General features: G+C 32.8%; 1 protein-coding gene across 7 annotated transcripts in view; it reads right to left on the reverse strand.

The window, feature by feature from the left end:
• The window catches only part of LOC120337242 (piezo-type mechanosensitive ion channel component 1-like), a 54,736-nt gene that overhangs the window by 17,295 nt on the left and 11,026 nt on the right, over nt 1-26,415 (reverse strand). For 2 of the 7 annotated variants that reach the window (XM_078117502.1, XM_078117499.1), the window contains 27 exons: nt 26,359-26,385; nt 25,649-25,751; nt 24,367-24,470; nt 22,461-22,607; nt 21,947-22,084; nt 21,300-21,372; nt 20,501-20,685; nt 19,901-20,049; nt 19,035-19,161; nt 18,116-18,260; nt 17,217-17,383; nt 16,378-16,469; nt 16,024-16,129; nt 15,292-15,381; nt 14,598-14,804; nt 13,836-13,951; nt 13,507-13,595; nt 12,988-13,104; nt 11,854-12,019; nt 10,533-10,553; nt 9,682-9,890; nt 8,217-8,363; nt 7,644-7,682; nt 5,958-6,123; nt 5,416-5,505; nt 5,220-5,290; nt 4,762-4,856 (listed from right to left, as the gene is read on the reverse strand). In XM_078117502.1, coding sequence (XP_077973628.1) covers nt 4,762-4,856; nt 5,220-5,290; nt 5,416-5,505; nt 5,958-6,123; nt 7,644-7,682; nt 8,217-8,363; nt 9,682-9,890; nt 10,533-10,553; nt 11,854-12,019; nt 12,988-13,104; nt 13,507-13,595; nt 13,836-13,951; nt 14,598-14,804; nt 15,292-15,381; nt 16,024-16,129; nt 16,378-16,469; nt 17,217-17,383; nt 18,116-18,260; nt 19,035-19,161; nt 19,901-20,049; nt 20,501-20,685; nt 21,300-21,372; nt 21,947-22,084; nt 22,461-22,607; nt 24,367-24,470; nt 25,649-25,751; nt 26,359-26,385 — 3,186 coding nt within the window. The remainder of the gene's footprint in view (nt 1-4,761; nt 4,857-5,219; nt 5,291-5,415; nt 5,506-5,957; nt 6,124-7,643; nt 7,683-8,216; nt 8,364-9,681; nt 9,891-10,532; nt 10,554-11,853; nt 12,020-12,987; nt 13,105-13,506; nt 13,596-13,835; nt 13,952-14,597; nt 14,805-15,291; nt 15,382-16,023; nt 16,130-16,377; nt 16,470-17,216; nt 17,384-18,115; nt 18,261-19,034; nt 19,162-19,900; nt 20,050-20,500; nt 20,686-21,299; nt 21,373-21,946; nt 22,085-22,460; nt 22,608-24,366; nt 24,471-25,648; nt 25,752-26,358; nt 26,386-26,415) is intronic. The other 5 variants (XM_078117503.1, XM_078117501.1, XM_078117500.1 and 2 more) reach the window with 4 other exon arrangements.

Consider the following 26,415-nt stretch of genomic DNA (forward strand, 5'->3'; position numbering starts at 1 on the left):
AATGGAATAAAAATTCAAAGTTAACAAATATTTTCAAGTATTAAGTTGACAAATAAGTAACATACTAGTACTTTTGTAACTCAATTCTGCATATCATAACGATATTTACCGGAATTCTAACCTATGAGATGCAGACATAGGAGATAAAGCTTTTGCATTAACGGCAAAATTCTTGTTTATAATATGATTATTATACAAGCACACCGATTCCGCTTCTCCCGCAAAAACGCTCCGCGTCTTTAAAACCAGATGTTGGAATACTACCAGTGCCTTTCTTTGAACGAAAGTGGTCATGTGACTATCAATGATATCGTTGAATTCAAAATGACTATAAAAGTGTTAGTAAAGTGTTATAGTCACTTTGGATGTATTGTGACCAAAGTGCACGATTTTCAAATCAGACAAAACTTTTAGCAGCATGTCACAGATTTGCAAAATCACCAAATTCACAAAATACCATTAAGTGCCATTTTATTGTAATCACAATGTTGAAAGCACGTGGCATTTTGCGATATTTACACAACTATTTCTCATTGATATGCGAGTACGGGTGGGCAAAATTCAATATTTTATTGAATTGAATATTTTTAACGAGTACCAAATAACAAATACTTTTGGAACGTCGGTTGAAACATTAAAAATTCGGCAACAAAGCCTTTTTACTGGCTAATTCCGTTGTAATCGCTAATTGTTCTTGTCACCGATCGTTTTGGCGGCGATATCCAGGTTTTGTTAATCTATATTCCCGCCCTGTCTTTTTTACAAATATGAATTCTTGCGGGTCGGCGGACATCGAAGTTTTATATTTCGGGTTTACCCGTTTGTTCACATCGGCAACAGCTGTTGAAGACATTGAGGACTCAAATTAACATTTGCGTTGGCTTTAATATTACCTATCAAGATTTGTAAATTTACGGCCCCAATTTTATGCGAATGGTAATATTATTGTCGATACCGTGATGCTGATATTTATTAAGACGATAATTAACTTTCTCATGTTTTTCTATGGTGATAAACTTGGCAAATCTGAAATTGTGCCAATCCTGAATGTTGATTTAAAATAGTGATTGAATAATTCGGCAATAAAGGCATTTCTGCGTGGTCATAGGACGAGATAACGTTAATGAACAGCACTTCTTTTACAGGATATTTTACGTATGCGACTTAATGCTGAAAAGATTGGACTCGAGTGCTTTTTTTTTCGAGTGCTCGAATGTCTAATAGAGGTCAGGCGCTAATTGTAACTAATTCCCTCAAGTTTCAACATGTTTTCAACAAAACAATACCCCGGCGATAATTATAGCTAAAATGTTATCGAGCAATTCACAATTTTATTTATGGAATTTGAAAATTCACCAGTTTCTTGACGATATTGATAATGTCACGCCCTAATTATTAGTCCAACAAATACTCCCCTTCTTCCCCGGCGGTTTGGCGGGTTCTTTGTTCCAATCTTCAGAAATTTCTGACACGGGGGATATAGAATACTGAATCCGGAGGGTTGAATTCCTGTCGACTTACTGGTGATTTTCCGTTTTGGAATGCGTGGGACATTCTCTATTTTAAATTAAATGACGTTTCGCCGGCTAGAGTTCTCCCCGAAAATGATGTGTACCAGACGTTAGTTAGACGATAGATAAAACATTAGATTAATATATTTCATGACGCCCCGTTTTCGAAAATACAAAATTATATCGCAAAAAAATGCGTTTTGATACATTTGGAATGAAACATTATTTACGGTTAATTCAGATCATATTTTACTCTTCATGACACCCGGTATCCGAAAATACAGTTGTATTGCGAAAAATGTGTTTTGTTACATTTAAAATAAAACATTTTTGCATTAATTTAGATCGTATTTCATTTTTCAGGACACCCGTTTTCGAAAATACAAAGTTTTATCACAAAAAAATGCGTTTTGTTACATTTATTTTGCATTCCCAACAAAATACATATTTTCCCTAATTAAAGTCGTCGATGAATCTGTTCCTGTCGGTCAAGCTTGACACACGTTTGGACGAGTGTGGGGCGGTTTTTTGGTCGACGATAAATTAAAAAGTTGCCACACGTTATTTGTATAACGATAATAACTGAAAAATTAGATTTTATAATAGAAGTGAATTTGTCTCAAGATGGTATTTTACGATTCTTGCCCATAGAAAATAAACACGCTGACAGGCTTGGTTATAATTGATATTCGTTTAATTTATTTTACACTATTAATAAACGCGCCACACCAAGTGCGGCCATATAAATTGCAGTCGCATCGGTATGGACTGTATGTTTTTGGCGCTCTCACATTAATTATAATTTTCAACAAAACAATACCCTGACGGTCATTGAAGCTGAATTCGTTACCGAGTAATTCACAATTTTATTTATGGAATTTGCAATTTCAAAATCTCAGTTGACGATTTTGATGATGTCATGCCCTAATTATTACTGCTTAAATGCCTCAAAATACAACAAATGTAATCATTTTCGACGATAACAGGCGCAACAAAACGAAATTCGCGATTGTTGCGACTCTCTCTTGTTTTTACAATTTTAACATCCCGCCGGCCATGTATGGTCGAATAAAATGTTCACATATTCGAAACATGACTTGGCCAAGGATGGAAGGGATCACTAAAGAGCTAATAGAAAGTACATACGCGAGGGTATGATATTAATATCGAGAATATTTGTGAGCATATCACAGGACGGAAATATTTTGCACCCGGCTGTTTGTTGGCAGAACAACGATACGCTAAAGTTAATTGCTCGAATACAGGGAAGTATTTATTTATCATCTCACTTGCGAACATCGAGGTTTGGGCGGAATTGTACGATCATGCTGTCTTTCTTAAATAATAACTTTTTCAACAAATGTTCATTTTACTTTTGCGTCTTTATTATATGTCGGGTTTTCATTAATTTTAAATTCGAAATTGTCCGAAATACTCCAACAGGTGTATAAGTACAATAATAATAGTACTTACCAGGGAAGTTTAATACACACGATGTGTTAAGGGCGTCGTAACTCCCGTTTTTTAATTTGATTGTTTTACATTCTGCTTAAAAAACAACGTTGTTTTGCAGTCATCTAACGTAACTCTCCCGACCAAATCTTTTTTGTTTTGTATGGCATCGTCTTGGCGACGAATTTATTGCCGACTGAGTTTTAATTATGTTTTAGGATAAGTTATTTTCTGTTTGTTGGTTTCTAAACTTTACAAACGTGGGTAGCAATTACTTTTAATGTGAGATTTGTGCATATGAACGATTGAACATCGCGACTGGATGTCCGATATCTGAGAATGCGTATATCAGCGTTCATGTGGTCGAATAAAAATTATTTATTAAATGGATTGGTATTTCGAGACACTCTCAAAATTATTTGGGATCCACTATCATATCATTCGTTTATTTTTTATATTCATGTTTTTTTTCAAGAATCACCCTGGTTATATTTCGTGTACCTTCGCAAAAGAAAACTCTTTGGTGTCATCGTTCCTATTAGTGTAATTGAAATATATGGAAACCTCGCAAGTGGCGTTGTGATGCGAATATTTGATACTAGGTCAGCAGCATTACAAAGAGTGCTATTTATGAATGCTGAAAGTACATGACATTACTAAACATTTTGCCAATATATGATGTTTTCTGCCTGATTTAAACTAACTCGCACGCAAAACAAGGCATGTCGACAGCTCTGAAATAGTATAATATAAATGTAAATGAGAAATTAGGTCACGCTAGCTCACGAAAGGGGAGGATTTTCAAAGTGATCTTGTGTAATATTTCGGAGAAAAAAGTTTAAAAGGAAGTAGGTCAACCTATCTCCTAAAACAGAGGAGTATCCTGTGTAATATTTCGGATGGAACGTAGGTTAACCTATCTTTTAAAACAGCGGGTGGCGACTTTCAAAGTGGTTCAAAATCACAAATTAATAATTATCAGATTAGGTTTAGGGATAAATCGAAAAGTTGAATTTCCAGCGCACCTAACCCTAATTAGTTGATTGCTATTTATATTTTTTTGGGGGGGGGGGGGGGGAATTGTTTTGCACGGGATTTGTACAAATGATCCACCCTGTAACTAATATGGTTTCCAGCCTACGTGTATCAATCGTTGTCTGTTAGATGGAAGGAGTAACAAATGTGAAAGCCTTTGCTGTTCACGCGAGTAAGCAACTGACATCGTGATACATTGCATGAAAGTTTTGTTCGCGGCAAGTGTTAGCAGATGTCTTTTCGTTGCCGATGAATTCGCTTGTTTTAATTAAACATGAATTCGCTTAAAGGGAACTCGGTTAACGGAAAGGCTTCTCTTTAATTCATAATATTAACCGGAGGAGCGCTTTTTCGAGTATCTATGCCGTGTTAAATGGGTTATATGAAAGGCTAGAGCACCTAACTTGTTAAAATCGGCAAAAGCACTTTCGCACTTTTTTTTTCGACTGCGAAGCACTTTCGCACTCAAAATTCGCTTAGAGTTAACACTGAAGGAGGGTACCTTTCTCCTGTTAGTCATGAAGTGTGCATGTGGAATGTTCTGTTAAATTATTATTGTTGTTGTTATTAGGGTAACATATGTTGGTTTCTCAGGAATTAGGAACAGTTGAAGCCACTAGAAGTGCTTCTTCACTCAAAATTTTGACAACCACGTGGCAGTGATGTTGTGTCAGACCAGATCTTTTCAGCAAAGCAAGTGTTGTTGCTTAGCTGTGGTCCTGCGTGAAGCACAAATAGCCATTATAAAAAATGATAATCACACCTGCAAAGGATTTAAAATATCTTTATCTTTGTCTTCTTCTGTTTCTCTTTCTAGAGATTGATCTTCAAACATATAATAATCTCCTGAACGCATTGCTGAAACAAACAAAAAAATTTTCACTTTTACAGATCTTAGTTAGGTTGAACATGAATTTTGCTACATGAAAGAATGAAAAGCAGCATTGCTGCATATCACCAGTCCCAGAGTATTAATTTATTACTGTAAAAATGAACAGAAAATCTTATAGAAATGAGAAATATCTTAAACTTCAGTTTGAATACACATTTATTTCCCACATAAATGGCACTTGCTGCCTGAGGTATATTACCAGACCCAGAAGACACATAAATCGCTATATTAAATTCCAACTCAACTAACTTTATTCAAGAAAAAAACTCACATATTTCCACAAAATATGATATTAACTTGCAAAAACCTAAAAAAAATAGTTTCAATACCTTCAGTATGTGATTGTGGTACCAAATGTCCTTCTCCAAGTTTTGCATATCTTTTGCTAATGGAAGCCATACTGAAAGAGAATGACAATAATGATAAGCATTGCCTGGCTGCTAATTTGAAATGCAGATTGAAGTTCCAATTTTAAAGATTTTCATTTAAAATTTTTCTGTTAAAAAATAGCCGAAAAAAACCTACTTTTCTCTGATCTCAGTAACACCACCTTCTTCCTTTTGTTTTCTTGTATTAACTTCTTCGATGAGTTTTTCTTCGAATAATTCTGCACCTCTGGTGTAAAAAATAAATAAACAATATTAGTTTATAACTGTAACAACAACAGGAGTTTAAAAAATAAAAATAGCCAGTTGGAGATAATTTGCACAAAATATACTGGAAGAGCTGCATTACATTAAACTCTGTACATCAAAAATATAGTTTCTAGAATATAATATAATACAAAGTTATACCAAATAAATATATTATGTATCTCAATAAGCTAAGACATCTTACAAACGCCTTAATATCTGTCTTCAAAAAATGGTTATCCATCATTTTCCAAGCGAAATGATCAAGTTTACAAGTTGGTTTCGAAATTACATATTCATATATCGTTAGTTTTTTGTCATCAACAATGAAATCAATGGCTATGGTAAATCGAGTCAATTTGAAAAATAGCAGCCAATTTATTTCTACCATATGCTGAGTAATGTTATTCGTTCAAAATATGGAATACCACCTACCTTGAAGCCAATTTCATTGAAATCCGCAGATCCTCAGAAACATGAAGAAAATAATATGTTTGGAAAATTCTTCGTTGAATAATTAGAAACATGAAGCAAATGAAATCCCAAGTCAATCCAGCGTTCGTATATTGGTTGGGTGTTGCACATGTCTCAGTCTCACGATCTAGAATTCAAAAATGTACATTGTAGTCACAACATAATAAAAAAACATGGCAATCAAACAGACATTTCACAATAAACTTAGAAAGACTATATAAACTTTATGAAAAGGCCGGTATAAATTATCTTCAGATGATCATAATTTGGATAGACCTACTAAGTATCACATTTTTATAGTATAATTTAAACGTTATTTACGCAGCCTATCGTTAAATTAATGGTTCACAATACATATAATTTAATATCGTTTAACTAATGAGAATATTTTTACAATATTGGTTAGTACAAAACATTAAACAACATTTAACATAGAAATGTTAATTTATATCAAAAATATTTCTGAAATATTCAAACAATATTTCACAGATCACAAGATATCATTCCTTATTATCTTACAACCATGCTTGATTGAGGAAAGCAAGTGACTTCACTTGTGTAGACATTAAAACTTGTAAAAACAAAATGAAAATGCAAGGACGTAAATAGTAGAGAAAAAAATTGTAATGTGTTTTTCTTCTTTTGCTAGGAAGAATACTACATTGTAATTGCACTAATTGCAATACAAATCTAAGTCAAGAAGCATTAAAAGCATTGGTATTAAGCAATTAAACGTCTTCCAAGTTACATTAGACAGTAACCTCATCTCCTAATGCAGAATAAAAAATTCTGATGGTGCAGCACATCGCAAAGAATGCTTCCTATAATTTCAAGTTGGTTTTCTCAAACAGGTGACCCAAAGCAAAAATATTCCAACATTATTATGTACAATTGTAATACTGGACAACGAAATAGACATTGAAAAATGTGTGTTGCTGGAATATGCCTATGAAACATCAGCATGAAGACTTGAGAGTTACGACAAATTACATGAATCACAAAAAATATAGAATTTTCACACCGAGATGTTAGCATAACACAGAAGGACGAGTATTATAACACCGTATAAAGGATATCAATATATGCTAATCAAAACATATACATCATGGTAATAATAAAGAGGCTGAAGAACCCAATAGTCTTTGCGCAAGCATATATAAGCCATATCTAATGCAAGACTAAACTACAGTATAAATTTGTAAACTTTATCAGAAACTTCTAATAAATATCAGGGATCCGAAGCTTGTGCTACTCAAGTCTAATTATTAGGATCTTTGAAGTTTACCTAAGCTAATTTCAGCTATAATAGGAAAGAACTGGAGAGAATTCTCATTACTTATCAATCTTTAGATCGGTAAGTATGTTGATGGGTATTTGTTTGTCTGTTAGTTGCACGCGATATCTCACGAAAGCGAGGTTGAATCTGCTCTAAATTTTGCATGTGCATTCATCATATCTCGGACCAGAAGCCTATTGATTTTGGATGAATTAAGTCGTATAATTAGCGAGTTATTAATTAATTAGTGATGGGACACACGGTGTCACTATTGAGTCCCCGCAAAGGATACACGCCGCTAGATCGATAAGTCAGCGGTCTCTGATCGCTACAACAGATTTTGACCGTGTTGTTAATTTCTATTTTCTTACCTTCCAATGTCAAAAGTTCTAGTTTACTCTGAAGAAATTCTTGCCGCACAAAAAATTGAAAAATAATATTTTTTTAATTATAATATAAAAAGAGAAAAAAAATCAATTTTCAAAACATATACAATTCTAAGAATTATGGAAATAAATGAACACCCAATATAATCACAATTTCACTGATTTCGCTAACAAAATAACAATCATAGTCTAATGCAGTTCCTTTTTCAAGCCACCCACATTTTTTAATAAAGACATTTTGTAAAATCTTGCAACCCGAGGAGCTTGATTGATTTTAAAAACATGACGTGGCTTTACTTAAGCAAAATAGGTGCTGCCAAGTATCATGCTGTGATACTTCCCACATATACTACTGTTGAGCAACATTTTAAAATAAAATATAAAAAAAGCAAAAAATTTACTAGAAAATAAAATCAATAACTTTTAAGCTTTTATTGAAAAACAAGCGAACCACAAGCGATTATTTGGTACCAGCCATCCCTGATTTAAACTCCTATAAATCATGCAATTAAACTTTTACATAAGTAATATCAAAATTAATAATAATAAAGTATTTACCGGTAAGTCCAGCATAAGCTTCAGGTCTTGCACAAACCAGACTCATCAGTTGAACGAATATACAGGCTTTCTCTTCCAATACGTCGATGTAAACACATGATGTTATTTGCAATGAAATTTTCAGAACAATGACAGCAACATTATAACCTAAACAAAAGATAGTTTGTTTTTGAGCATTATTTTTTTAAAAACGAAGCAATGTAAAAAGAAAAATATTTTTAGACTCATTGGTGACATCGGAAGGCCAGCAACTTTGATGTTCAAAGAAAACATTGCTTTGAAAATAAAAATAAAATGTTGAGCCATTCGAGTGTCATGGACCTTTGACACTCAAGCCTTTGGGAGGGGTGGAGAACATGGGATTCAACGCAGTATGTGTAATCTGCGATACCAACACAGTAAAGTCTTATGCTCCAACCGTCCCACGACCCAAATGATACTCCAAAGACGCTGACAAGCAGTCTATTTATTATATGGGCCATTCCAAGCAAAAGTTGAATTCCATCAAATTTTCAAAATGTGTAGTGAAAGTAATTTTTTTTTATTTTTGATATCAAAAGACATTGGAATGTTATTGGACTGCATTCATTTCATCGAACAATTTAAAATTTCACCCAGTTTTTTCATGGTTTATAAAAAATGGCCTGAAATGTAGAAATTTTGGTATAATTGACATATTTTGTGATGATTCCTGACACAAAGTGTTTGATTGTGTGGTACAGTTATTTCATATGGAATTGACGCACTGGATTTAAGTTAATAAAGTTTATATGTTTGCAGTGCTGTAGGACATTTCTTCACCCATTTAACGATTTATTACCAGAATTTTAAGAGATGATAGAGGCCGCTATTCCGAAGTGGAAAAATGTCCTGTAGTGTCACGTCCTGTAGTGTCACATACAATATGCACATTATTGGCATGGATTTTCAGTGTTACATTAAGTAACTTGAGCAACACATAGAGGGGTAGTGCACCAGAAAATATTATGGGCTCCTACTGTACCATCGCAAAAATTTACAGCACAACACAACGTACTGTTAGTGCATGGTGGATTTGCCGTCCTGTAGTGTCACGCTATATATTACTATAATTTTTTTATCTACTAAGTAAGGTTGGGTCTAACTTTTGGGCAATTATTTACAAATTCAATAAAGCAACTGATCGGACAATGAAACAAAACATGTGGCTGGCAATGTGAAAATATATTGAATTTAACAACATGCAAAATTTCTGGAATTGTCCTGCAGTGTCACTTGGAATAGCGATAGCCCATACGTAGAGACTACCAATGTTGTTGGAAAAACAGAAATTTTTTCAGAAAGATATAAAGCCAACCCGATTTATTTACACTCTTGGCGTTTAACGAATTCCTAATGCTTAGCACAATACGCCACATTGCCAAGTCGAGTTTTCAGCAGTCTCAGCAAGTGGAGTGGAGTGATACAATGAACATCAAAAACTTACCCAAAACAATGTTCCATATTCTGAGTAAATTGCTTGGTTTTCCCATAAGTAATGATTGATTGAATGATAGCAGATAGAAGAACGCTATCAAATATCCCATGCAGAATAACGATATTCTTGATGTTCCAGCAATAAATACTATAGCACAAGTCACCCAGAATGAATATTTGAAAACACCAGACTTAAATTGATCCAGAACATTTCTTGATCTGAGAAATTGGAGAGAAAAAAAATTAACCTTGATTTACGTGATTTACGCAGGCGTTAAAAATATGAATTTTGAAAGCAGTAAAAATTTGTTCAAATGTAAAACATTCAGCAAACAATTATATATTATGTAATACCAACTTTTCATGCAAAAAAAAAGATAGAGTTGATCCTATAAAATGGTTCACAACTTGGTTTTTGTAATTTAGTATGACACTATCTACATTTATGAACTTTTTATAAAGAGATCTTCATTTTAATCAAAGCTAAGAAGCTTGAAAATTAAGGGCTAACAAAGTGGTAAACTGCATGCAAGTCATACAATAATTTGTTGAAAAAGTTACATTATTATTTCTAGTTATTTCTAGCAAAAATGTCTTTATGCATTTTATTACATGCAGATAAATAATGAAAATGATGAATTTCAAACACATGAAAAACCAGTTTGATGATAGGAGAGCAAGTAGAAATTTTGAACCCCAAACAATATTAGTCATATTTTTGAGCATGTCTCTGCAAGAAAAACCAAATTTTTGACTTTCTCAATAATAAGCTATATTTCAAACTTTAATATTCATTACTAGATGTAGGTTTGTTATTCAAAGCATAGCAAGCCAATTCCTACATACTGAGTATATTTTTACCTGCTTGTACTGTCGTCATATCTAAGGGATGAATGTGAATGGTGAATAACATGAAAAATAAAAGATGACAACGATGAAATGAATGAAACAATGACAAACAAATATTAGCACAACACTGCAATTTACAATTCAAAATAAAAAGCACAAAAACTTATATTTTCAGAGATCTGGACAACATATTAATACTGAGAAACTAAACTATTTAACCATTTTAACAAGACCTTAGACTAAATGCTGTGGTTAACAATGAAGTTGAGTTTTTTTTTTTCGTTTTTTAGGATCAATATCAAATATGAAAAATCCTCCAGCATAAGTTGAACATTAATCAAAGAGTTATAGTAATCAAGTAATGACTAGAGCAGGGTTCGGCAACCTTTTGTCGCTCGTGGGCCAAAATAAAGTTTGCAAGTCATTGGCAGGCCACGGTTGCCAACCTCTGGACTAGAGGATGGAAAGAATCTAATCATATTTTTAATTTGGTACCAAAGTGATATCCTTGTCACAAGAATAGGCCCAAACATTTCTAAAGAGAAAGAAATTGGAACAAACCTATGGCTGAAACATTTGATAAATCGTCTATATAGGTAGAAAAATGTGGCGCTATCGAGATAATATATATTAGAAGCCTACTTATATTTGGATGAGAAGTCAGGATAGTTTAGGATTTACATATCCATTCCAAGGAGAGGAAAGTCGATGAGACGACTTAATCATATGGCGAACCACGACCTCTCGTCCGGTTACCAGTCCATGTCGGGTATGGGATTAGTCGGAAGCATGGACTTGATGGTGGAGGAAGCTGTAATCAACCGCCGATTACGTGAACCGCCCTACGGTGCGAGGATTCCAGCAATCCTCTCGCAAATAATTAACCCCGCAAACTCACACAGGCTAATCGAAGGTGCGGTGGTGATCGTATTCCTGACACTTAGCACGATGCGCCACACTGCCGAGACACAACACCACTCTGAGCAAACTTGCATAAAATGTCACTTATTTGTAAAATTCACAGTATTATTACAAAGTACAGACAACAAATCACAATAATAACATTATGTACATCATACCAAGCAAATTTTTTAATTACTTCTATGAAAACGAAAATTTATTTAACATTTGAACTTCTGTCGATTGTACCCGAAATTGTCAGTAATCTATGACACATTCCGGAAAAGTTATGTTCTCTCTGGAATATGTTTTAAGCGACCTGGGTTCTGTTTTTGGGAGTCACCTCGTAATATGATGAATACTATATATAGGCACAACATTGATACATAACATCATGCTGAAATAACTTGAACTAAAAAAAATACTTTCTTACTTCTTCAACATAAAATTTGGTTTCGAGTTAGTTACTGGAGTGACTTCGTCAAGTTGACGAGCTGTGAGATATTTGTTATCTCCACCATGAGATAAAGCAGTTTCCGTTGTTTCAAACTCGAAGACAAATAGTTGACAAATGATAAAAAGTATCTGGAAGACATCGACTGTAAATAAAAGACAAAGATTATTCGATATTCAGAGTGTGATGAGGCAGTAGTGTATTTCACTATCAAGTATGTACGGTGACCGTACATTTGAACCCACGTACATTTGAACCCATGTGTATATCCACGGGTTCAATCTATATGCGGGTGCTAAAACCCATGGGTTAGGATTAGTATGGGTTCAACTATCCGTAAAACAAAAAAAAATGCATAGGTACAATAGCATACAGGTGCAATTGTCATGGGTTCAAATGTAAGTGGGTTCAAATGTAATGGAACCAGTATGTACACTCATATTTATGTGTCGCACATGCCATCTAGTATGGAACAGATGAGAAACCCTGAAAGTTTCTGATATTGTCCGGGGGCGAATGTGCCAAGCCCACTGGCACCCAAGTATATAGTGGGGCCTCATTCTCGATTTTGAAGGTCTTTCTTGATTTACTCCTACCGTTATGCACAGTTAGATTTTGCTAATTTGCTTTATGCTAGTTGATTACCAATTGCCATACCAAGCCTCTGTCATACCACCAGACCTGGTTTGGTTTATCAAACAATAAGTTTTCTCCCAAACCAACCATAAGTCAAATAAAAAGATCAGTAATGATGAATTAAAACCCTTTAGTTTGGTGATGATTGGATGTAGATCACAAGCTAAACCAGAAATATGCATGCATATCACATACTACAACAGTACTCCACTGCATATTATTCGACTTATTTTTTCTCATGTAGCCTACTCAAATATCAAAAGTATATTATGGAAAACAGGAGAAATTTGGTATCTTCCAAATGTAACAGCAATAATCCACATAAGAGTATATCATTGATATTTACCAGAATGATTTAGATTTTGCATTAAGTCAAAATCTTCATTCTAACACATAAAAGAAAAAGACGAACAAAGCTGTATAAACTTCAGTTCATTGAACAAATCACAGCCATATGACTAACTTGGATGTACCTACCTACTAAACTTGTGCTGTATGGTTTGATAATATAGTCAGGTAAATATAACCATCTGATGAGTCTGTCTCTGATTTCTATTGTCGTATGATGAAACGTTGTCCATGGATATTCATTATCTTAAAGAAAGCCCAAGAAAGTCAAAAAAATCTTATCAATATTATGCCATTGCCTTGCCATCGACTTAATTTGACTCCTTAATCATTGTTTGATTCAACTATCACTGTTAGACTTAAATCATGGGTGTCGCTGTTCGATAACCAGTAATGGTCCCATGGGCCACCCTTCACACTGAAGTAAAATTTTACTTCTTTTCACAATGTTTATTCATAAGATGTATTTCAATATGGTGGAAAATTGAATCACTGATTACACCCAAAGTGTAATGAATTGGGTATGCAATGAATGCAGAACCGGAAAGATACACTCTTTCTAAAATAAAGTGGATCTTGCATATTAGTAGCTGCTTTTGCACAGCCTTGTTCGAAGCAAAGACATATTTCATCATACAAAAAAATTACCTGTACACCACATTGGAGGCATTCCAAGCGCGATGGCATATTCACCGATCAGTATAGACATTAAGATTATGACATAGAACTTCCAATATCTGAAAAGAAAAATGATAAGAAGCCTTCGTAAAAATAGGAAAGATCCAGGATGCATTACATTTTGATAATGGTTTCCTTACGTGCCAAATATCAAAATACAAATGAAAATTGCTTGATAGTTGAATTAAATCTTCTATCCTGGTATCAAATAAGAGGGGTTTAACCTGCAATAATACTAGTAGCTTGATTATACACTTTATTGTGTTCTTAAAATCATAACAGCATGTTGTTACAAATACCTGGCAAGACTTTTTCTAGTTTTTAAAGCCATTGATATGATGAATAAAATGGAGTAAATCACACCAAATGAATCTGCTCTCATCCATATTGTTATCACTGCCATAATATAGCAGGCCTAGAAATGAAATAATAATAATAATAATGATAAGTTTGTTTAATATACAAACAAGAGAAACAATTGTAAGATTGTAATTAAATCTAAATATGTTGTTAGAAAAATTTGTTGGTCCTAATTCAACTTACGAAGATGCTAAAATGTACACCGACGTTTTAGACATCATTAGGATGAAGTCTTTAATGGTTTAGTTGCTAAGATTATCTATATACAGAATAAATGATAACATATAAACTTTCCATTCATTTTGTCTAAATTAGTATTCTTTCGCAATCAAAGCAGCATAGTAAAATCATTTACTGTCAAGGTGCATCGTCGCATGGTATACAAAAATAATATTGCGCAACGCTACAGGAAAAACTCGGACAAGAGAAAGTTTATGGTGGGAATATGGCTGAAGTATTAACAATTTTTTATGTACAAAGTAAACTAGATTGGCTACCTTACTAATACTACCATGAAGTTACATTGCTTCATTATAATGCATTCACTTTTGTCCATATTTTACTACATATGTTAATATCAGTGTGACAAGTAATTTTCTTGTCAATACAGAATACAAAAATGATTGCACTTAAATTAGCTTGCGGCAGAATCTTTCTGAATTCCTGGATCAATAGAAGACAATCTTCAAAAAAACATGTACCTCGACTCCAAATTTATAAAACCAATAATTCAGAAAAAATTTGCAGCAGGAAATAAAGTCATTGTCTGCTTCATTATGAGAGATGCTTGGATACAGAGCAGTGAGCCGTGACGGCAATTTTAATTCTCTCCTATAATAACGTCTCCATTCTTGTCGTCGAGCGACAATTCTCTCCAAGGCAAGCATAATCACAACTGTTATCAATCCCTAAACATAAAAAGGATATTTATTAGATTGATTGCATTGTACAAACTTTCTCAAAATAATGCCATGAGTGAAGATTTAGGGCCTATGAGTAATGAATTTTGAGAGTAATTCATGCAAAATGACCAGGAAGGAAGATGCGCAAAAAGAGATAATCATGTGTGAGAAGATTGCTCAACTTATCTGTTGTGGAGATATGTTGCCAATGGTCGGTTACAAATTTCTGCAGCATGCCCATGCATATGAAACAAATGACTGGTGGACTATTCCCATATTTGACATGGGCTAGTGACCTTCATATCAGCTCCACTCTCCCCGGGATAAATATGAAAGTCCTATTCTATCCAATTTTTGCAAAAAATTGCAAGCTAATTAGTTTGATACCTATATCAGCTATGATATAACATCTCAGCATCTTTTGAATAAAGGAAGGTTTCAACCCTCAACTACCAATAAAAAGCACAGACGCATAATAAAAAATATACATTACTTGAGAGTGATAGAAAAACGAATTGTCATCTGTCATCTTTGAGAAACCCAACCATTCAATGAAATCATAAGTCTCCATTACTGGTTCAGTCTGAAATCAAAAAAATTTAATTTAAAAAAAAGGAATGGCTAATGACAAAATGGAACCAAAAAATGATAGCCTACCTAACAAAAAACGACCATGGCTATTTAGTACTGGCTTTTAAATCTATTTGGATATGATATTTTGCAAATCCTGCTCAATCATACTTTACAATGTAAATTAGGTTATTTTACTATTCATTTGACTGCAGTTTTTGGTTTTATAAAGATGTTTTTCCAATAGTCAGATTGAAGTTATTATAGAAGATATGTGGATACACGAAGATGCTCAAGTTGGTAATCTGTAAAGAATCTGCACATCAGACTTCCCAACCTAATATGGTAACCAGGGCTGTGGACTCAATGACCGAAATTCGGATCTGTATGTGGCCATTGCCATGAGTATACTTCAATGAGATATTACTAATGTGATTTATTCGCTGTTTGATCAAGTTATATCTTGTTTTGTCTGAAAAAGTTTGACTATGATCCAATGAAAGCTCTCAAATACATACTTGTCAGTTTGTGAAAAGAGATTATGCTATTCTTATTTCGAACTAGGCGATTGAATAAAAAGATGCATTTGGCGAATTTAACAGTTTGTCAATAATATACTCTAATTGTGAATGAGAGTGAACAGGATTCCACTTACAGCGTTTAGATAGAATGTGCAGTTATAATATAAATCATCTCCACGAGCTAAGGTGATAAAATCAAGTTGGTAAAACATAGATCCAAGAATCAGGAAACCAACATATCTGAAGAAAAATTAAAATACGAAACATCATTATCAGAAACCAATAATATTATTGGTCATCTAATTTTAATGCAATGGCAAATTCAATATTGTTTAAAATATTTCAGATTGTACATGTTTATCTGTTAAGCATGATTCAATTTATTATATATATGATATTACATTTTTGAAAAGACTTGGAAGAATTCAAAAAAGGGCAATTCTGTGGGCAATGTTGCATAATCAAATAAAATTATGCCGAATACTCACGCTGATGTAATAATGTAGAGCAATGTTCTGAGATTTTTTATTGGAATAAATACAACCCAGGTCACAAATAACACTGCAAAGACGGCACTCGCCTGAGAAAACAAGAATCATAGTTTAATTTAACAGCCTAATTATTAAAAGAGCGCTGAACAATTACAAAACATCATTTTTAATTTAAAATCCGTGGCTGCCCCGTCATGCTACACAATAGTAAAATATTTAACATTTTACAGCTGATTATACCATAATGGGCTGTAGGTTTCAATCCTTGACAGGAGAGACATCTACCTCTTTCTCAGCGCTGGTTCATAATGGTCTAATATTACAAATCAATGCAACCCCGAATGATTGGTTAGCTATTCTCAACCTGGACTCATTAAAGGCCAAAAGAGAGTAATAAGCTGATTAGGATTTACAGCTTTCTTATACATCAAGATTAATAGAGAAATTTTGACCCTGCAGTTTTGATAATAAATTATGCATAATACATAATAAAATTTTATATAAAGCTCAACTTCACAGAAAAAATGTCAAATTTTATATTTTGTTAAGATGAATCAAAGTAAAAATAATATTTCAATTGAATAGCATTAACTTTTTTGTGGTCGCAATGGCCTAGCAGTTAGACTCAAGTGCATCGACATCGCACGTTACACATATCAGGTTCACTGCCTCATAATAAATGTAGTAGGCAATGTCATAACTGGAAAGATTACGGATCTTCTGAAAAAATTGCAGTTTCTTACATATCATTTACTGCTTGTACAGAGCCTTGTTTTAAAGCATGACGGGTGTCATAAGAAAAAAAAACTCTGAATAATGATAAAAGGCATCCTCACCCTCTGTAAAGCAGATACAAGAACTGTAACAATCAGTAATTTCCACATGTGGAATTCCAACAATCTCCATATCAATCTGATCAGACCGTACCAAAATTCAAGGAACAGATCAAAACTTTTCTTCACTAATTCTACCGCTTGATCTTTCTTACTGCTCTTTGGTTTTTCTGAAAATTGAACGTCCATTGTAAGAAACATCCAAACTGATATATATTTATTAAAATCCAAAAAATTTGGCATTAAAATTTTGAATTGGGCTACGAGTCGAAAGTTTGGGTTTGGCATGTTTAATTGATGTTATAATCAATTTTCGAACCTCAAAAATTTCGAATGAATTTCGACCTTTTTGTAATCTTGGGGTCAAAATTTTTGATAATTCCTCAGAGTTGGGAGTCTGGATTTCATACTTTCGACAATGATGACCACATTGCCACAATTTCTGACAAAAACTCAAGTCGACTAAACATTCTAAACAGACAATTAAAGAAGGCTTGCATATGCCAAAATATATTTGGTAACGGAAATCTGGCTTTCCTGAAATTCAAAAACTGGATCCATGTGTAAATTTTTTTATAAACTCCAGGTCCGGAGTCGATTTTGAGCCACTCCAGCAAGCAAGTGGGCAAATAAGATATTTCTTTTTTTTGTTTGTTTTTAATTTGTATTTAATATCAACTCATCATGCACTGAGCTTTTAAAGCAAGTATAATTGTGAATATCATCACATTTTCAAATAAAACACATTCATATACTACACAAAAAAAAATGATTGATTATAAACGCCTAATTACTTCCTTAGTCAATCCTATAGTATATTGTAAATCCTATCCTTCCTTTCAACGGTAAATACTTTTTACTGACTGTAAGCTATGTCAACAAAGACAAAATCAATCACAAACCTTTTGGAGAAAGATCCTGCATTTCAATTGATTCAACACTGCCGTCTGTATCATTTCCAACATTACTGGTTACGGGTTGATTATTGTCTTCATCAGCAGTTGGATTGGTATCAGCTTCTAATTCTTTATAACGTTTCTTGGTTAGCTGGAATAAAAAAAACATTTTATATTTATTTATTCATCCCTATCACTCCAACAAGGCTCTATACAAGCAGATGTTATCTGCATCTTCATTGTATTTCTGGCAACTAGCATTTTCCCAAATGGCTGAGCATGACCTGTGATGTCATCAGTCACAGATGACTGATCTTGAACAACCAGTTGTGAGGGTAAAGTGGCCATGTGTTCTCTGTACTTGAGGGATCGTTCCTGTTGGTGTTTATTGGGAGTTATGTTCATGGGCCTTTACTAATTATTTGTTCATACTCAGTTAGCAGCGACTACTGATCTCTAAGGATATAGGAGTATCTACTTTTATTTGTAACGATTCATTACACCCTGAGTGGGATTTAAACCCGAGAGGTGTAATCTGTGACGCCAACACAATTAAGTCGAAAGCTTTAACAGCTAAGCCATTGCACAACTCTGTCAAATAAAGAAGTCCCTGTGTATTACATACAAACTGCAAAATTTGGGCTACATAAAAAATTTGAAAATGGAAGGAAAAAAAGAGTCATATAGCAGCAATTGCTCCCAATCTCTGAGTACCAAAAATTTGGAATTGATTAGCCATGATGAAAAGCCATTATTAAAACACAGAGAATTTAACAGAATGAATCATAGGCCAACTTTGTGTCCAACATTAATATGCAAAAGTTGAATGGAGTTGTCCAAAAAAACTTGTACCTTGCTATTCTACAACGAAGAGTTATATTTAATCAAATATGATTACACTGATTATGACAAAATTTTCTTTCACCTGCAGAAATCGGTCATGGAAATAGTGTATTTGCAAAATAACCACAAGAAGGAAGAAGGTAGGAATGCAAATACGAAGCAATAACTCTCCTGTGTGTTCGTATTTTATCAATCCAAGATCTCGAAGTCTGGAAAAAATATATTTTGACAATTTAGATATGAAGATTCAATAAATTGATTTAGCTGTTTAAAAAATACCGTAAATACCCAGAAAAAAATTTGTTCTAAATATTTTGAATTTAATGGCAGTGTTAATATTCTACTGAATAAGACAATTAAGTTAAAAATTTCAGAAAATCTTGATCAGTTGAATAAATATCAGCTCGATCAGGACTGAGTGGTCCTGGATATGACATGTGCTTTGATAATGATTTTGGAGTCACTTTCTAAAAAAATTCGGTGATAACCGATGTCAAAATTTTTCATGGTAAGTAAGAATGCATTCGATTAGGTGCTGTGGTCAAAAAAATTTCGGGTTTTTCCAAACTGCAGAATCGCAACCTCAATGACAGTACAGATAAATCAGTTCTTGTGCAATACTCAAGGCTAAGTCGTAGACATCATCATAGTTGAGCATTCGAGAATAGAATCTGATTTTGACTGCTCTAATTAGATTTTAGGAAATTAATTTTCAGGTAAAGCTTCAATTTAAAATTCTTTTAATTGAATTCTTAGAGGCGTTTCTTTTTTTGTAACAGTATTATATTTGATGAATTATTTTGCAGCCACTATTGGAATTTCAGCATATGTATTTTCAGTTTATGGGTGTATACTTTTCAAAATTATAACTACATAAAGAACTCTTCTCATAAATTTATGGTGAAGCTCAAATTTCTAATAAAGAAGAAGTTAAAATGGTGTTCTTACTGCTCATTAGTAAAGTTAGTTGCACTTTTCCAATATCCCGGAAATTCATCAAATTGATAAGTATAAACAAGTAGAACAACGATCATCGTGTAAATAACGAGTGCAAAGAGAAACAAACGTTGAGTTTTTCGCCAGATGACCCATGATAACTGTTAAAAATTAATTTTAAAAGTTTGAAAATGCTTTTGATAATCTTATTTAAATCAGAGTTATTTAATCGGAATGGGATGAAGGTAGTTTATATTGGAGGAATTTTTACATTGTATTTGGATGCAGTATTACCAATTATTTTTACGTTTATCAACTCTATTTATGGGTTGCGCCAGCACTAACTGATGATACTATCAACATTGAACAACACACGGACACAGAGATTAGATGCATAGTGACGTAAGAAAATAGTTTTATCTATTCGTTCAAAACTTTTTATTTATTTTATTATTTTTTTTTTGGGGGGGGGGGATGTAGAGTTTCCAAATTGGCAAATAGAGGACTGTATCCTAACAAGAAATAGGCTATTCAAAATTTTCTTTCGCAAATTCAGCTCAATCCAAAAATGAAATTTTTCTTTCAATTTTTATTTCATCACAATAGTCTTACCTCAAATACGAATCCACTTAATGTAAAATACAATGCATAAATCAGTTTAATTCCTGATGGTTTTCCCTCAACACAGATAGCAAGTAGGAATCCATACACAAACAAAATCCAGTATTTACTCAGTTTTTCTCTGATGTAAGTAGCCGCCATAACTAGCCATGAAGAATCATTTCTTGCAGCTTGATCTGGAATATAATATGCAAAATGAGTACTGTATTTTACAGACTTTAAGGCGCAAACTGTCAATAAAGTGCTTAGATTTGGGGTTTGTCCATACATAAGGCTCAGGATCAGTTTTTAGGAAAAAGGAGACTGGTACTAGTTTTGAATGTAGGCAATAAAGCGCTACCTGACCCGTACTATGCGCACCGGCTTATTAGGACAAGAAGCACGCTCGATTTTTAAGAAAAAATTTTTAAAGTGGTCTGCAAAATACAGTGAATGAAAATCATTTGTGGCTTGATACTTAAACTTTACAGTGGGTTATAAATGATCCACAGCTCCCTTTTAAAGATTTATAACACTTGATGCACTCTGTTCTTCTATAAAAATTCCTATTTTTACTTAAAACACTTTTCCATCTGTTATTTTATGAACCACAATTATTAACAATAAAATCTTAAAATTGGAAGTAATTGAACAAATACATTACTGTCAAAGAAATAAACAAATCAGAGCCAATTCAATTTAAATTAATGAAGTAAACGTAAATGGTATCAAGTGAAGGTTTTAGCTCATAATCCCAAGAGAAGCGCTCCAAGCAGCCTAGGGCCTGTGATGAACAATAAATAAATCTTACCTATTTCAGATTTATGTCTTCTGATATAAACAAACTGATGTAAAACAATCCAGAATACACAGGTGTAAAGAATCTAAAAAAAATGTTTTGTGAAGTTGTGAATAAAAAGTCAAAATAAATAAGTGTTTACCCACTAACTATTAAATAATATTGCTTATTTTTTAGTTCAACTAAAAATAAATAGAATTGAATAACAAATGTCTTGCACAATGTCTTGAAAATTTTTGTGAAATTTCTCCCATCACCGCTGGTTATTACTGTTAGTCTGTCACTATTGGTAATTTTTAGTCAAATATTTTGGTGTTTTGAATTTAATTTTGAACTTGAATATCATAAATCGGACTTCTATATGTCAGAACCCTGTGCTGTAAATGTTTATGAATACATGTCAATAACTCGGATTGTTTAAAACTTTGATTTTTTTTTTTTCGGAATAACACTAAACTCTTGTGTATTCCTTCTTGCATAATTATGAAATGTGTGTTAAGTTTACAAAGGCTTGAATCTAGTGCCTTATTTCCTAAGCTCAGTATTGATTTTTTAAATGTTTCCAACTGTTTTCCCAGTAATCACCAAGACTCAATATGCTATGACTGAAGAGAGTAGTAATTTCACTACATCCTGTACCAAAGCATTACATAAGTTACCTGCGCTCCAAGAAACAGGCTAGGATTGTTGTCAAAGTAATGAATCATTCCAAATGAAGCCAGACTCATATTTCTACCTCTAGCTGTGATAACAGATGATGGCAATTCAGTTTCAGTCAGATTCAATGAATAGACAAACTGAAAAATAAATGCAGAATTTAAAGGTCAAATGAAATTCAAAGTTACCGTTCTACAATGAGCAGATAATATATGAGAATATGGTTAAGACGTCTTATCCCCTTTTCTCTCACCCTGGATAATATGTGAATCCTAATAGCATATGTTAAATTGAATAGGCAGAGTTGTACTGCATCTTTACATATAAGTGACAACTCATCCAGAGCCTGACTTAAAGTGAAATCATGAAAACGCATTATCAAATAGTAATACCGAACTGGATAGAATTCGGTCAATTTTTGAATAATACCTTATAATATATCAAATTTATATTTAAAATGTATTTTACATTTCACAAACCAGTAAATATTTTCACTTAGTTTTCTAATCTAATTACCTGAAGACATATCAACATCATTGCATAAATTGTTATTGCAGGAGAGCAGACCAAGGTACTCCATGATCTATCTTTAACCAACCATAATATGCAGGACCAGATCAATAAAACGAGTGTCAGCCAACTGTGGAACGTTACACTCCAGGCCTGTAGGAAAAGAAAAAGTTGAAATGAAGAATTAGCATCTATAGACAAAATGAATATATTGGAAATGTATAAGTATTATACAGCATTAAAATAAGCGCCAATGCTAATGGCAAAAAAGCAATATGTATAGATCATGGCTGTTTTATTTAGAGTAATGTAACACACCAATGGTAGTATTGTAACGTTTTGCCGAATCATTTCATTTGGGGTCATAAAAAATATCGCTTCAATCCGGAACTAAATGACCAATAAAATTTTCAGCAATCAGAATGCTCGGAAGGCTATTACGTCTATATGTTTTTTTATAATTTCGTGTTTTCAAATGATGGTCATTTGGCCTTGGTATTTGAGCCTTTCCCTATTGTTTCATATAAACATTAATAAAACGTTTAGCTTTGCCTGGAAAAACGTGAAAAGATAGCGAGGTTGTAGGATGGTCTGGTACGTTATATTGTTAAACTGTGATGATATTTTATATAGGCCTATATGATATTCTCAAAAATTTTATTTTTTCAATCAATGATTTTTGACTGAAATAGAATAGAAGTTTAATATGGCCAAACGTAAAAAGATTAAAATATTTTTTGTTTGAGTCGGAGTAAAAATTTCAAGCAAACTGAAGTCAAAAGAAGGCTAAGAATAAATGAAACATTTTGTAATCTTTGATGACAAGAATGTAGAAAATAATTATACATTAAATATCAAAGCTTTCATGCTCTCAACATCATATCAAAAATGATCAAAATATTTTTTCATGAGCACAAAATTTATTTATGTAATAGAAATTTCATTAAAAAGTTTACAAATGGAAGCTGCTTATAATTGTTGTACAGGGAACAGCGTAGATCAAGTTTTATTAAGATTCAAGTTTCTTCCATCGAATAGGTTCTATCACATATCACCATTGAATGATGAGTGAAAGCTAATGATGATCTGGATTCAAATTTTTAAAGCCGGAAGCAATAATATTCAGTAAAAGTCGAGCATGAACATATAAAGACTATATTTGATCATGTATTAATAATTTGAAAAGTAGTTTGCTGGGTGCCCTTCTATATGCATTACACCATAGGATAATATATTGTAGTCTGCAGGAAACAGTTGCAGCATTTATTAGCCTAACTGCAGGAAATGCACATTTATTATAGAACTCAATAATATTTATAAGTTTGAACTTCATTTGGAGATTCTTCATTGCAAATAACGGAAGCCACAAATTAAATATACTGTGCCAAACTGTGATTTTGCAAAACAAATCTTATACGAAACCAACGGTGAAAAAAATGATTCGAATAGGGTAGTTGTGTTATACTGGCCTGCTACTGCTATCCAAATGTCAATCAAAAGTTAGTTTATATGACAAAGAATTCATGATTTCAAAACTTCATTTTTTGAAGCGTATCCGCCCATTTTCAGACGGAAACCTCTTGGGAACAGGAAATTCGTTGTTCAAACTATATTTAATGAAAAGCAAAGTGTTCAGAAAATACAATTTTGAAATTTTTTGAAAATTTGTCAGAGTGCTTTTAGAATAAATTTCAATCTAAAATTTTGTTCATGGTGCTGCTATTAGGTTGTTATAGTTGTCAAATTATTTAGCATTGATAAAAAATGAGCGACACAAACTCTTTAGTTAAAACCAACAAAAACAATTGAGCAAAATTATTTACAGGTCCAATTTGCGTTCAAAAACCAATTTTTAAATGATATTCTTCAAGTTCAGAATTTAAAAAATTTAGGTATATTCAAATATCCTTACCATCATTACAATTAGAACTATGACATAGAAACTCTGGTTTTTCAATCCTGACATCCAATCTGATATTGTGTGAAGAAATCCTTGCTTGGTTTCAGTTGGGTGTTCTGAAAAATAAAAAAATTCAATTGAAAACCAAGTAAGCGTCCCACTTCATCAGCAAAATATTGCACGATCATAAGTCTGTATTTTTTCTGTATTTTTTTTAATTTCATTGGTCATATCATATTCAACCTTGCTTGGAGATGGAGAGACAGTTGTAGTTGCTCAAAGCACCACGAATCTCTATGATTTCAATAGCCTTTTGCGATTACCCATAACTTTACTTAGATAACAATTTAGTTGACTATAATTCTCATTGAGAGCGCATGACCATGCAAATTCGATATAATAGAAAAAAAGATTGGGAACATAAAAATAGTAATGACTGCCGAGTACACTATATCAGCAATTGAAAACTGCACCATTTCCTATTTAGCGAGGTCAGGCTGAGTTTGATTCTGTCATTCCCATGAGAAACAATGAGCGAATGGTGTGAAAATTTTGCATGTTGTGTTGCCAAATTTCAATTTTCCCATGAGGTTTCATGGTTTATATAAATACATCTTCTCATAGAAAATTATGGTAAATAGCTATTCATTATTAAGTGAGATAATTATGATTTCATAGTTATAAAAAAGACCAATATAAACTTTCAAGCAGGATTGGCCGAAGCAGATTAATTGACTATTCAGAATGCATTCTAAAATGATCCCATAGGATACGGAATATTTCAGATTGAGTTTAATGAAAAACTCAGTTTATTAGATTTGGTTTCATATTCTTCATTTCAGAATTTCAATTAAAGACTTTCTCGTTTTCCCAGAGAATAATTACAGCCTAATGATAATGGGTAATGATAATTCTCAGATGAAACTATTCCTAATTTAACTTACAATACAAGAATTATCGAATATAATTGATCGATTGCAATTTGCAATATTCAATTTCTTTTGGGTGTCTTATTAACCTCCCAAGACCAAAATGTACAAATTCAAAGTTTCGAAAAATATAGGCATCTCTTCAATTTTAGATGTTTTCAGCATTGTTTGATATTATTGACCAAATATGACATTTAACTCTGCGCTATGCCGCTATGTTAAAGTATAAATTGATTTTACTGCAAGGCATAAATTATAAATTTATTGACGTAATATTTTGCCGAATTACATTTCAAGCATATATTGAAATAGTGTCCAAATTTCCTTAAAAAACCAATCATGCAAAAATACTCCAGTACTAATACCTCCATCATCAGGAACATCTTCTTCCACTTTACCAGTCACAGATGTTGATGGTGCATTGATGGCATCATAGGCATGAGGAGTCACTTCTTCCTGGACCAGTGGCTGTTGGAAGGGTGATAATAAAATATTCAATATATATAATTGATATAACGTGTATGTGCATTTGGGTGGTTATTTACAAAGTACAAGAGTTGAGAATGTAAGAATTATACAATAGGCTTAGAAATGTTTCCTTTTTTAATTACTTTACAACAAACTAACACTAGTTTAGTATAGTTTATGCAATGGTAGTTTAGCTTTGGTGAAACACTCCAGAGGAGAATCAGAAAACAACTATCATTTACAGAAATGCAGTACTGAATATCCATTGAGCAAATCTGTTAGATATATATATATATGATTTTATATAAAATTCAAAATGGAAATAAAGATGACTGTAAAAAAAATATGTGGATAAAAATTAAAATGAAATCGTGTGACTGTGAGTGTGAAATTTGAATGAAAACAAAAACGGACATATTTTATGTGGTAAACACAGGCACATGAGATGATGTATGTTTTTACTCAACAAATATGATAAAGTTATGAAATTGGTATATTATTAATATTAGTGAAAATAGGAACAATCAAAAACAATTTATCAAAATGATTTTTGTTCACAAAATATAAGAAAAACTTATATTCCACCCAAACTAATTTCAACAATTACCTCAGCCGACTCTCTTTCTGTATCCAGCTGATATATAATAATTACAAAAACAAAATG

Source organism: Styela clava, chromosome 10 (genome assembly GCF_964204865.1).
Source record: "Styela clava chromosome 10, kaStyClav1.hap1.2, whole genome shotgun sequence".
Taxonomy (NCBI): Eukaryota; Metazoa; Chordata; class Ascidiacea; order Stolidobranchia; family Styelidae; genus Styela; species Styela clava.